The sequence below is a fragment of the Oryzias latipes genome, chromosome 15, assembly GCF_002234675.1.
Source record: "Oryzias latipes chromosome 15, ASM223467v1".
Lineage (NCBI taxonomy): Eukaryota > Metazoa > Chordata > Actinopteri > Beloniformes > Adrianichthyidae > Oryzias > Oryzias latipes.
Window position 1 is genome coordinate 23,421,726 of NC_019873.2, and position 12,346 is coordinate 23,434,071.

General features: G+C 42.0%; 1 protein-coding gene across 1 annotated transcript; it reads right to left on the bottom strand.

Annotated features, from left to right (window-relative positions):
- Positions 1-280: 280 nt before the first annotated feature.
- LOC101163515 (probable E3 ubiquitin-protein ligase TRIM8) lies at positions 281-11,699 on the bottom strand. Its single transcript, XM_004077395.4, has 7 exons — positions 11,298-11,699; positions 10,224-10,826; positions 3,167-3,262; positions 2,593-2,826; positions 2,452-2,483; positions 1,573-1,688; positions 281-1,446 (listed from the first exon to the last, which is right to left on the bottom strand). The coding sequence occupies exons 2-7, from the start codon at positions 10,791-10,793 to the stop codon at positions 797-799; spliced, it is 1,698 nt and encodes a 565-aa protein (XP_004077443.1). The 5' UTR covers positions 10,794-10,826; positions 11,298-11,699; the 3' UTR covers positions 281-796.
- Positions 11,700-12,346: the final 647 nt, after the last annotated feature.

Sequence of the window (12,346 nt, forward strand, 5' to 3'; positions counted from 1 at the left end):
GTCTTAAAAAAACGAAAAAGATTTTTTGATTTTGACTAAAAACGTCATAATTGTTAATAAAAGGCCACTAGGAACTCTTTGAAAATAGATCAAAGGATAAATGGAGTGGGATTTTAAAATAAGAACTCTTGGTAATAATATTTTTCTCACATTTTCAAGAAAATTTTGAAATGTTAAGAATTTTTGGAGGCGCGTTTTTGCAGAGTTAGGTTGCTCTTGGTCTTTTTAGGGCTACAAGGAAAGTTTATAAAGTACAAAAACCAACTTGTGTTAAACAAAAGAAAATACAGTCAACTTTATTTGTGTTGCTTGTTTTATTTAGTCAACCCTTTACAGATTTTGGTTTATTCACAATCTTCTATCAAAAAAGCATGAAAAACCAGACAGGCATTTGGAGTCCAGTGTTTTTCTGTTTTTTTTTTCTAAAGCCACATGGGCTCTGAGTGCACAGAGAGACTCCCTGCATGCCTTGAGCCACAAACAGGAAATAATCACGAGCTCGGAAATTGCAAATACACTCAGTGTGTTAACAGTCTTTTTTAGGCACATGCCGGGACTCATGATAAAAAAACACTCTTCTCTCCTTTTACAGACTAAAGTACTTATAGGAGCACTTCCAGTTGCAACAGAAAATAAATACAAGGCTTTACGAGTGTGACTGTGATTGACGTGCTACTGTGGTTTGCAGAGGTGGGTGTCAAAACAAATGTCAAAAATAGTTCTGTCATAAAAGCCTCTAGGAAAGTGATCATTTCTGAGTCAAAATGAAAGGGACAGAAAGGCTGTGTGGAAACTGTCACTTGGTTCCGTAATGCTTGGTTGAAGACTGGCCGTACAGCCCGTAGAAGTCGGGGTGCCTGGCACCCTGTGGGGCTTCCACCAGCCCCCTCATGGGAAAATGCTGCAGTGTTTGGCTTGAAGGAAGTGGGGGGAACTCCTGAGAGGTCACGGAGGGGAACGAGTCTGAGGCCGGGTATGGAGGATGGGCGCGGGCGGCGGGCGCTCGGGAGCAGCAGCAGTTGTTCAGCGTGCACATGAGCACTTTCCTCCCCTCGTACATGGCTTGTTGCGACGAAGCTCCACTGGCGAAGTGGGAGGCTGGAAATAAGTTCCCTGAGTGGTGGCTGGAACTGGACCCCAATCCCATCATATGATGGGCAGAGGTCTCAAGGAGGTGACTGTGGCCCGGGCCACCGTGAGGATTCTGGGGGAGGACCTCTGAAGAATACATGGAGGAAATTTGATGGCTCTGGTCGGACAGAAAGGACTTCTTGCCATTGTAGAGCAAAGGTGGAGGATCTTGGGAGGTGGAGTTTTGGGTGCTGCTCTCCAGAAAGGCCATGCTGTATTTCCTTTTCTGTAGTCCAGAACTCATCCCCAGCTGAGAGCCAGCGGAGGTGCCGAGAGACTGGACGAGCTCGAGAATGGACGCTTCATTGAACGGTTCTGGGGGAGGGTGGGGGAGTGGCATCAAGAGATGACAGTTAATGCTGACCACATTCTGTCCCATGAATAATTCAATATCTGAAAGTTTACATTGCATTTTGCTTACACTCCATATTTCTCTTTTACCTTCTAGCATTTTTCGCAAGTTCTTCTCTCGTGTAGACAGGTCCGACAGAAAATGATGGGAGTTGAGCTGGCCCACTCGGACTGAAGGGACCGCAGCACTGAGGTGTGTGTTTGACCTGAAAAACAGCAATACTTATATTCAGATTAAACTGAAACCCTCCATACACCAATGCTGCCAGGAAGACCAACATCCAAAATGTACAGAAAATATGAAGTTCAATTAGCAAAGACCCACTCTGATGAAAATGGTGTTTTCTGTGTTTTTAACATGCTATGTGGCATTGTTCTCATGATGGAGGAAATTCTCTCCAAATTGCATTTTTTAAGTATTTCTTAATTCAAATCGCTGTGAATCAGGAGCAGACCCAATAAATGCAGTTTGAAAAAAAACGAAAAGAAAAAAAAAAAACATGTTGTTGACATTGAAAATTCACTGGGGGCAGAAGCTCCCTGCTCTGATCTGCAGCAGTGAGGGGAAGGGCGGCAGGGATGATTCATGTCAATGGTCCCACCCACAACTAAGAGGGAAATTTTGGATAAACTCCTGCTGCTCTGCAGAAACAATGTCCATGAAAACGACACAGGTAATAGGCATAATCATGATTAAAAGACCACTGGGAATGCTTTTAAGATAGATCCAAAAATAATCAGAGTGGGACTTTAAAGTTCTGTACTGGTAAGATGGGCTTACTCAAAAAGGCATCACATTTTTGATTGTAACCTACTTGTCCTTGGATACCAATTGTTTATTAAATCTATAGGTACTTGGTTATGAGCTAAAATAATGTTTATTTTTTACTAGATAATTCAAAAGATAAAAATAATTTTCTTTTTAAAGTTATTTACTTCAAAAAGAGGCAAGTATGAAGACAAACTGACCTGTCCATCAGCAGCTGGTACGGTTTTGTGTTCTGAAAAAGACGGTAAATCTGTTTGCATATCTTGGAAACAACCCTTTACAGCATTTGTTCAAATGTAGGTGAGTGTTAGAGGGCTGGAGACAGAAGAGGAGAGTTGTACCTTCATGAAGTTCACACTCTCTACTCTCTGGAACACAGTTTGCACGGAGCTCAGGAGTTTTTCTGCTTCTTGCCTCTTCTCGTTGAGCTGCAAAGACTGCTGGGAGTTTTTCCTCACATACATCATGTAAGTGCTCTCCAGCATCTGCATGGTCTCCTCCTGGTTTGCCTCCAGCAGTGCCTGCATCCTCCGATACTGAGCTCTGACACGATCCTTCAGCTCAGACACAGCGTCCTGCGGAGAAACAGCGTCTTCCTGAAACCCACGATTTCACCACACAGAAATGTTGACTGTATATCATGACAAAAAATAGGAAGCTGTGCCTCAGAACAGGGTTTTGGAATGAAATGTTCAGTTACTGCTTTCTAAACCAATGTATTTTGTGTGTTACTCAAAACTGCCCCTGACAAATCATTTCTGAATATGTTTTCTGTACTGATGCTGGAGCCAGTCAGAGCCAGAGACGTTGTTTGCCACTACCCAAAGCACAAAAGGGTTATTTCATTGCAGCGGTTATAATGAAAGCACGCAGGAGGTCAAGGCATTGACGGTCGACGCACAAGTTGCACTTTACCTTCATCAGTGTCTTGTCTGACTCCAGCTTGTTGAGCTGCTCATCGATGTTCTGCACACGACCCTCCAGCCGGTCTTGTTGCCTCATTAGCATGGCCTGTGCAAAGAAGACAAGACGCTAAAACACAGGAATGCAATATTAGCACAACCTTAAACGTTGATTTTCTGCCCTCAACTTCCCCCTCAACTCTGATTAGAGGGAACGGCAGCAGGTGAATGCTATCATCCGTTTGGAGGGCACGAATAAGGGCAAACGCTCCAATTCCTCTCTGCAAACCCTGTTTGTCAGAAACAGCATAAAGTGGGATGTCAACACCAGCCTCTAGGCCCTTTTTTAAAAAGATAAATAAAATAGAAGAGCCAAAAGTCCTTTGAATGAAGTAAACATCATTTTTCAACATTTACACTAAAACACGGACATTAGTGTGCAGCTGCAGGCAAAGAGGCAACTCTAACAAGCAGAGGGCAGGTAAGCTCTTTAATGAACTGATTCTGCCTGTGCCCCAATAACAGAAACTCCGCTACCATGGCAACAAAGCCTTGCATGTATGCATTTATATATTAAATGTGCTGCGAGGGAGCACAAAGTGGGGGTGTTTCACAGGCCCTCTCATTTTGCCACATACGTTGCTCTCCATTGTTTGCACAGGCCTCGGTGTCAGTGACTGATTGTCATGTCTGTGTGCACAGCGTCAGGCTCTTTACTCGCCTGGCGTCTGGAAAAAAACAAAAAAAAAACAGAGCAAAGACGCTGCTTGTTCACACCGAGAAGAGACAGAGGGAAGGCGAGAAGACAAAAAAGGAGAAAAGAGATGAAACTTGTAGGTAATAAGAAAAAGAAAGAGGGTTTTTCAGCCAAAGAACACAGACAGACTAGAATGCTTTGCACTCCATCCTTCCTGTAGTTAACTTCTAATCATTGAGGGATGGAAGATATTTTTAAAACATCTGAAGTCTTGACTAAATAATAAATCAATGTGCTAAAATATGTTTTTCAGACAAAAAAGCTGTTTCTTTCTTGAAGTGTAATTTTTGTTGAGATTCGAAAGAATTTTGACATCCAGAGAGGGACTTAAGGAGAACGACAAATCTTCCCACCTCCAGCTAATTCACTGTGGATTTGAAATTGTGGTAATTAAATCTGATTGAAACGTCAAGCCCATACTATAATGGATCCACCCCCATGCTTCACCATGGAAGACGGGGTACTGTCATAACCATCTTGTTCTACAAAACTAAGATTTCCTTCCAGTAGTTGCTTCTTTTTTGTCTAAACATTAGACATATGAGAAAAACGTTCTTAATGGTTTTTGCTGTGTAGAGAAGTTTCAACATGATCTTTTCTTTAACATTTTTCTGATTCTGTTTTTTTATGATTCCTAATCCATTGAACTCCCATGAAGTAAATATTTTGATTATTTTGGTTTCTTTTCAGTGTCTTTTAACAACAGAAATGCTTATTTTGTAAATATTTTAATGTTTTTTTTATTGAATTTCTAAAAGGAAGCCAAAGACTGATAATTATTGTGATTTTGTGTCGACTGGACGTTTAAAAAAAAATTGTCACACGGAAATTATTTAAATCATTTAACAATATATATTATCACACAAACATAATCAATATTAGGAAAAGAATACTGTTAATTTCGAAGTCTATTTTATTTACAAAGTAAAAAAGCAGTTCAAACCTGCTTGGGCTGTGGAAATAGCCGATTGCTCCCTTTAGTGAGTGGTTGTGCCACACTTGACAGCAGCAAATGCAACTAAGAGGTTCCTGGAAAAGAGGTGAAGATTCTCCAGTTTTTCTTTAAAAAAATGGTTCTAATTGTGACACTGGACTGGTTTCCAGTTCAGCCTCTTTCTGACTGGCCACAGCGTCTTCAAACTTTTAAGATGGGCCGCTCCAAAAATCTTCATTATTCCATGTTTTGCACATTCAGGGGTGGTAATGCTTGTTGGTTTTGCATCGTCACTTTCTGGAGAACCCAAATGCTTTTGAGTGTGAAAATGATGGATCACAAATATTCCTTATGAATTTTCAGGTGAAACACAGACTTCATGGCTCCATCAGTTAGGGTGGCTTATCCAATAAAACAGAAACTGGCTCCAAATCATTATAGTACCTCCACCGTGCTTCACTAATTTTTCTGAGATTGTGTCCTAGTGACATAATGCGACGAAAATCAAGAAGTTACAACATAGAAAACATGTTTTATTTTTCTGGATTTGCAGTCTTTCTTATGAAATTCTCCCACATGTGACATTTTTGTCAGATGATTCAACACGGAACTGATCCGAGTTAAGCACAGAGTTCCTGACTTGTTTATAGGACCTTCTAGCTTTGGCGTCCTTTTGGTTGCTCCTGGAAAATAGTCCATCACTGTTCCAAGTCTCCATTTGTGCAAAACATCTTAGTTTGTGGTTTTCTGGATTCACAAAACCTCAAACTGATGCATCTCAAGGATGTGGCTTTATTCTCGGTTTTTGAGCTGCTTTAGATTTAATCTGAATGTGTTACATTACTTTGTCAGGCAGTTTTATTATCGAAGTGATTTGGCGATTTGACAGGCCTGGCAGTCAGCAGGCGCGGGCGTGGCAGCAGACTAATAAATCTGACTAAGCACAGCTCATTTAAGATTTTGCAGTTTGAAGGAGGGGAATATAACTTCACACTGGATCATTAATAAAACAAGTGTTATTATTCTTTATTTATTGTTTTTTGTATTATTTTTAACATTGAAGTCTGATAAATGTGCAAAAAATGAAAGAGGGGCTACAGACTTTTCTGCCGGGATGTGAGCAGTATGGAGCGTTGTAATTTACGTCACATAAGCATGACTGTGAAGAGGCCACAGCCCTTAAAAGTCAATTATGGTCACAGACCTGGATGAAACCTCTGAGGGCTAAAACCTCCACGAGTGCCACAACTTCTGGGAGGGGCTCAATCTGCTCTATTTACAATGTTTATTTTGACTAAAAGTAGGGGCAGAAATGTTGACGTCCGGGAATCAGTCCGGATTTTTCACATTTGCTCATAACTTGAAGTATCCTAGATTTAAAAAGGAAGTGCGTAAAGGCTTTAAGGAACGGTGAAGTTTGGACCCTTCTTGTGTTTCATAAAGCCAAGAGATCTAGTTTTTCCATAAAAATATAAATGCTAACAGTTATTTCCACATAATTATAAACTTCTCTCTAGGAGGGTTGACATGGACAAGGACAGATAACTAAAAGCAATCTCAAAACCTTTAATCAAAGGCATTTTATACTTGAATCCTAAAGGAGAATTCAAGTTGACATAAAAGTATATAGCTGTGGGAAATGTGTGTGTTTTACTGTTTGTTTGTTTTTTGATTACGTCTTTGTTTTGCGTTTGGTTTTTAAGTAAAAAAAAAAAGCTTTTTTATGCATAGCACTTTGTGTAACCTATGTATGAAGAGTACTTTATATGTAAAGTTTTGATTTAGGGCATTCACTTATATTTCTGTTATAACCATTGACTGTGTACAAAGTGGATTGACAGACTCCGCCTCCCTCCAAGTCATTTTCTTTGGGTGATGATGTCACACTCACTCGCTCCAGTACTTATTTACAGTCAATGGGTGTGACACACCAAAACTAGTTCAAATTTGAGAAGCTTTTCCAGAGTTGGCTGAGTTACACTTTCACATTCTGGTAGAAAATGTGAGAGAAACATACAGTCTGTTCACACCATTGACTGTAAATGGGAACTCGAACAAGTGAGTATGACATCATTCATAGAAAATTGGTTTACTTCTGGCTCCAACGACTTAAGTTGATTAAGTTGGCATTTATTTACTTATTTATTTGTGATACGGATGCCACAATCTTGGAGCCACTCAGCCGTTGTTGGTCCTAATCGGTCTGAGTCAACATTACCATGGCAACCACTCTTGCCAATCAGGAAGGAGCTTGTTGGAACCCTTACATTTAAGACGGGCTACATAGAATCTATCAATCAAACATTTCGACCGTTCGACGTGAGACCACATACTTTTATTGAGGCATCTGATTGGCCGGTTTATTACATGACTAATTTTCACTACAAAAAAAAAAACTGAGTAATAGATGTTTTTTTCTCAGTAGAAGTCTACGGGATTTTGGAATCTTGGAGCCGGTAGGTACTTCCTGTTTGGAACGCGAGAGGGGAGGGGCCACTCAGTGCAGTTCTCTTAAACGGTCAATGAACCCACACTACAAATTAGTTTACATGTAAGAGGCTTTGGACGGTTGCATGTCACACTTTCACGACCAGGTCCAAACTGTCAGAAAAACATCCCCACACCTGTCCCACACCCCAAGCCTGTTTACGCTTCAGCTGAACACGCCCCTTTGTGCTACCTGACTACACCTGCAGGAGCTGACTCAACTCTGAAAGCTCATATCTGACTCATCCAGCGTTTTAAAAACAGATCAACTGTGTTCCCGTTATGTTGTCCATATATGAGCTGAAGGTTCATATATTCCAGTGGCTCTACATTGTGAACCACGTCTTCCTCGTTTTGTTCAGCTCTCCTCCCCTCTGATTCCTCTTCTGTCTCATTGTGTGTTCGAAACAGCATCAAGGGGCAGGAGCAGCATGAAAGCCTACCTTTATCCAGCTTAAATCCACCAATGATCAGCATCAGCGCTGTCCCATTTAGACACTCATGCACCCGCAGGTTGCCAGGAAGCTCATGTTTAAATGAGGAGCCCGGGGCTCAATGAACAGAGAGCCTCTTTCACAATCACTTGACAACTATTCCCCATTTCTGATGTCAATGGACTGCCCTCAGCATTCTGGGGAACTGACTCACTCCAGCCCAGATAGGAGAAAAATGCAAACAGCAGAGCCTCCGGTGGCAACGCTTTCCTGCTGAGATGCCTAAAAGGAACCTAGGTGAGGCTGCGTGGGAGGCCACCTCCTCCACTTGTCCCAGGGACAACATTATTAATAAACGACTCGTCTTTTCGCATCTTTAAATTACCAGCGCAGCTATGAGGACTTCAGTTAAAAAAAAAAAAGCCAACCAGAGACACGAACCCGCTGTAGCTATGACAGTTTTCCCATCTCTGTTTATCCTGAACGCAGCACAGATGATGCCAGGGGAATTTCAAACGCTTTCACCAAAATAGGCCTCAGCACCGTCAGGATGAAAAACTCCTTCAATAGATGACCAAGCACTGGCAAATTACAGTCTAAGCGGGGTGTGAGGAAACAGGCAGGGACAGTTCTGATCAGGGAAGAACCAGGACTTCTTCTTCCTGAGGAGTTGTGAAAGAGCACAAAGACGGGCGAGTGTGTAGCGTGAGCAGCTTTGGAAAGGGCTGAACAGGCATCTTTTTGTCCCAGTAATAGCTCTAAAACCAGGGCAACAGTTTGCAACTGAAGACTTTAAACTTCTTCAGAAGTTTTCAGATTTGGTCTGCAGCATGCCTGAAACCTTTGCAGCCATGGCAAAAAATATCAAGCAGACAGTAACAAAGCAGATGATCAAAGCAAAGCTTTCCTCTAGACAGAGAAGACAGAAAGTCAGGAATATATATGCTGTAATTTTCAGTGTATAGATCGTGTTTTATTTGTGTAGTTTGGTCAGTGGTGCGACTTATACTTAGGAACGACTTATATGTGATTTTTAAAGGTCCTTTATCACACTTTTCTTAAGCCTTTCAGAGTCAACTATATCCATATATATATGAGCTCATAATAGGCACACTAAAGAACCATTTTTTAATGAAATATTAGTTATTTTTGTAGTTACTACTTGGAAGATGACTATCTCTGAGGCTCCGCCTTTCTCTCCTTGTGGGTACCGCCCATTTCATGACGTCAACATAGATCCAGCCTCGGCAGCGAGTCTGTGTTTTGCCCCACGAAAAACAAACAACATCCAAACTTTTGCAAAGATGAATACTCATCTTCAGAGGAATACTCAAAAGGAATCCTCAACAGTGAGAGGAATAATCACTTTTGTGAGGATTGAATATATAACACGCTTTCAAGCTCAAAAAGTGGATTTTGCATGATATACGGGCTTTAAAAAATAAATATTGGTCTTATGTATTCTTATATATTTAAGAGCAGTAATCAAGGCATTGCTCCAGTTTTTATTTCGATGCGCGACAGTAAGTGATCAAACTGGGTTACAGTCATGGAAGTACCGCTGAAAGCACCGGCATTCAGATGCAGCTCCTGCAGCAGAAGCAAAAGATTGCCGGAAAAAAAAAAAAGGAAGACTGAGGGATCTTCTGAACTCAAGACATGGAGACGTCTTTAATAATGTCCTTGTTGGAGCTGTTCAAAAATAAATTAAACTGATCTCTCAATGTCACTGAGTCACCGTGTCTTGCGTGCATTGTAACTAAGATGTGCAGTCAACGCTTTCATGTAACAATGGGGGTAAAAACTCGACAGTAGCGTCTTCCATACACCTCTGGTTAATGAACACATTTTTGGATGGATGGCAGCGGATGCAAAATTGACGCATGAACCGTCTTCTATGTGAAGGCAGCGTTACGCCGGGCTTGGCAGATTTGTTAAGAAGAGTTGCGCTTATCTCCCTAAAGTGTGACTTATAATCAGGAGCGACCTATATATCGTTTTTTTTTCTTCTTTACTGTGCATTTTTTGGGTCCTGCGACTTATACTCCGGTGCGATTTTCACTCCTGAAAATCTGGTAATGGAGCCATGAACTTCTTATTTTTGGTTCTGGCATGTCTCCCTGTGATCCTGACATTTCTCTAAATGTTGATCTTACCAGCTTCTAAGGCGCACTTCCTTTTTATTTGGGTATACCAAGATAGATCACTTCCAGTGGGTGCAGGCTGAATCACAGCACTTTCCCGAGGGCACGCCACAACTAATGGAAAGGCGTGGCCATGTGTGTGTTGGGCGACAGGATCAAGGTTAAGAGCTGTGTGCGATGCGTCATACAACCAGAGCGAGGACTTTCACCTGTCCACCTCTTTACCATCAGAGTAAAAGCTAAGGACGCAAACCTGAATGGACCATCCATCAGATGCTGTTGCGACTGGCGTGTCGGACCGTGGCTTTCTTTACCTGCATTTGCACGCGCTGTGTATCCACATCACGCACTGTGTGTCTTTGGTTCGTGCAGTGGGAGAGGCAGCAGAACGGACACAGAGCCACCTGCTCCTCCTCACAGTGCAGCAGCCTGTACTCCTCATGACTGGGACAGGTCCAGGCGCTCAGCTCCTCCGCGTCCACCAGCAGGTGTCCTGGTGCCGTGCACGGCTGCTGCAGGTGGGTTTGGATGTGAGTCTGGCAGCAGGGCTCCTTGCAGCGCAGACACACTTTCCTGACAGGCAGCGGGGGGCCTCGTCTGCAGAGGACGCAGTGCAGCACCGGGGGGACCTTGTCGCTGTTAAGAGCATTGAATCGCTTCACAATGTTGGCAAGCTTGAAGTTCTTCTCCAGGGTGGGCTTCTGGTCGTAGTCGTGGTTGCATTCTGGACAGCGGACGGCTGCGCTGTCTTTGGCCCATGCCTCAGATATGCAACCCTTGCAGAAGTTGTGCTTGCATGGCAGCTGGATTGGCTCATCGAAAACATTCAGGCAGATGGGACAAAGAAGCTCCTCTTCGAAGCAGTTTTTCCAGCTCTCATCCATGACTTCAGAGAAATCCGAGCTGAGGGTGTGCAGCTGAAAAGCAGCAACAGTCTACATAAGAGATTCAATTCAAAAAATGAAAAGCTTTATTTTAAAAAAATGAGGGGGGAGGACAAAACTAATTATTCTAAGTTTGATTAGTTATTGTATGAATGTATAACTGATGATTGCATTGTTTTTGTGTATTACTCCTATTTGATTGCTTGAAATAAACCATTTCAAATCAAATCAAAAAATTAAAAAAAAATAAGGGGGGGGGGGACAAAACTAAAGAAAAGAACTAAAGTACATAAAAAGTACACAACAGGACAAACAAACTGGTATGCCATTTAAATTAAATGAACTTTTATGTCATAAAAATTTACTTTCTGATTTGAATATTTAAGAAAAAATAAGGGAGGGGGGCACACAACTTTGAAAATGTGAATCCTAAATAAGAAAAAGACAGATTTTATGTTTTAGGTGAAATAAATATGAAAATAATATGTCAAAACGCAACCGTACCAACTATTTATCTCCCATGTCGTCCGTCGGCAGACTCCGGTGCACCTTTAACGCCGCGCAGCTTGTCATTCAGCCCGCGATGAGATCCAGCTCCTCCGCTTGGATTACAGCCGTCCGCGTGACGTACCTCCCGACACCGGGATTTTCTCCGATTCCCGTTCGGTTGACGAGTTCGTTCCACTTTCCCGTAAAGTCTCCGAGTAATATTTGACAGTAAGTAAAGGCAGATAGTGAGTCGTCGGAAGGGAGCGCAGTGTCTCCACAACGACTAAAACACCCCCCTTCCTCCAGTAACGTGACCCGTCAGAGTTGATACACAGACGGGGAGGAGTCGAGAGGAGCCAGGCGAGGGAGGCAGCGACCACAGCAAGCTCTATCGGATGGAACGAGCAAGACCAGTGGACCCAAACGTCGCAGCGCCGCTTTACCGACGCCTTCGCAGTGCAGATGAGGCCTTCAGGGGCCCACGCCTGGCTCGGTGAAAAATATATCTTACGACTTCTGATTAAAACAGCTCACAAGTAATACATGTTTGTTAAAACTTTCGTTCTGCTGTTGTCACTTTTGAAATAAAAACTGTGTGTTTTTGGGCTACCATAAATACAAGACAGCTGAGAAAACAAGTCGGTTGAGTCTGACATGCGCACCAAAACTCTGATCATTATCGGATTTCTGGTGTTATCAGATTATTCAGAGGGTTTTATAAACAGTGCTATCTGATGTAGGACATAGTTAATTTGATTCTGAGAAATCAGATCAAAAAACAGATTTCCCTCATATTTTATTGTGAATTTTAAAAATATTTTAGATTTTTAATATTTACATTATTTGTTGTAGAGGCTGTATAAAACTTTAGCACACAAGTGACCTTTTAGTGCAATAATGTATGTAGGCAGAGACATACATTATCCCCCTGTATGTTTAATTATTGATTTCATCGTCAATGACTGTTAGGCACTTTCGACTGATTTACTGTTAATTTTCCCATGTGTTGTCAAAAAGTCCATGTGAACAGCATGACAACTTCAAAAGATGCAAGAACCATGTAT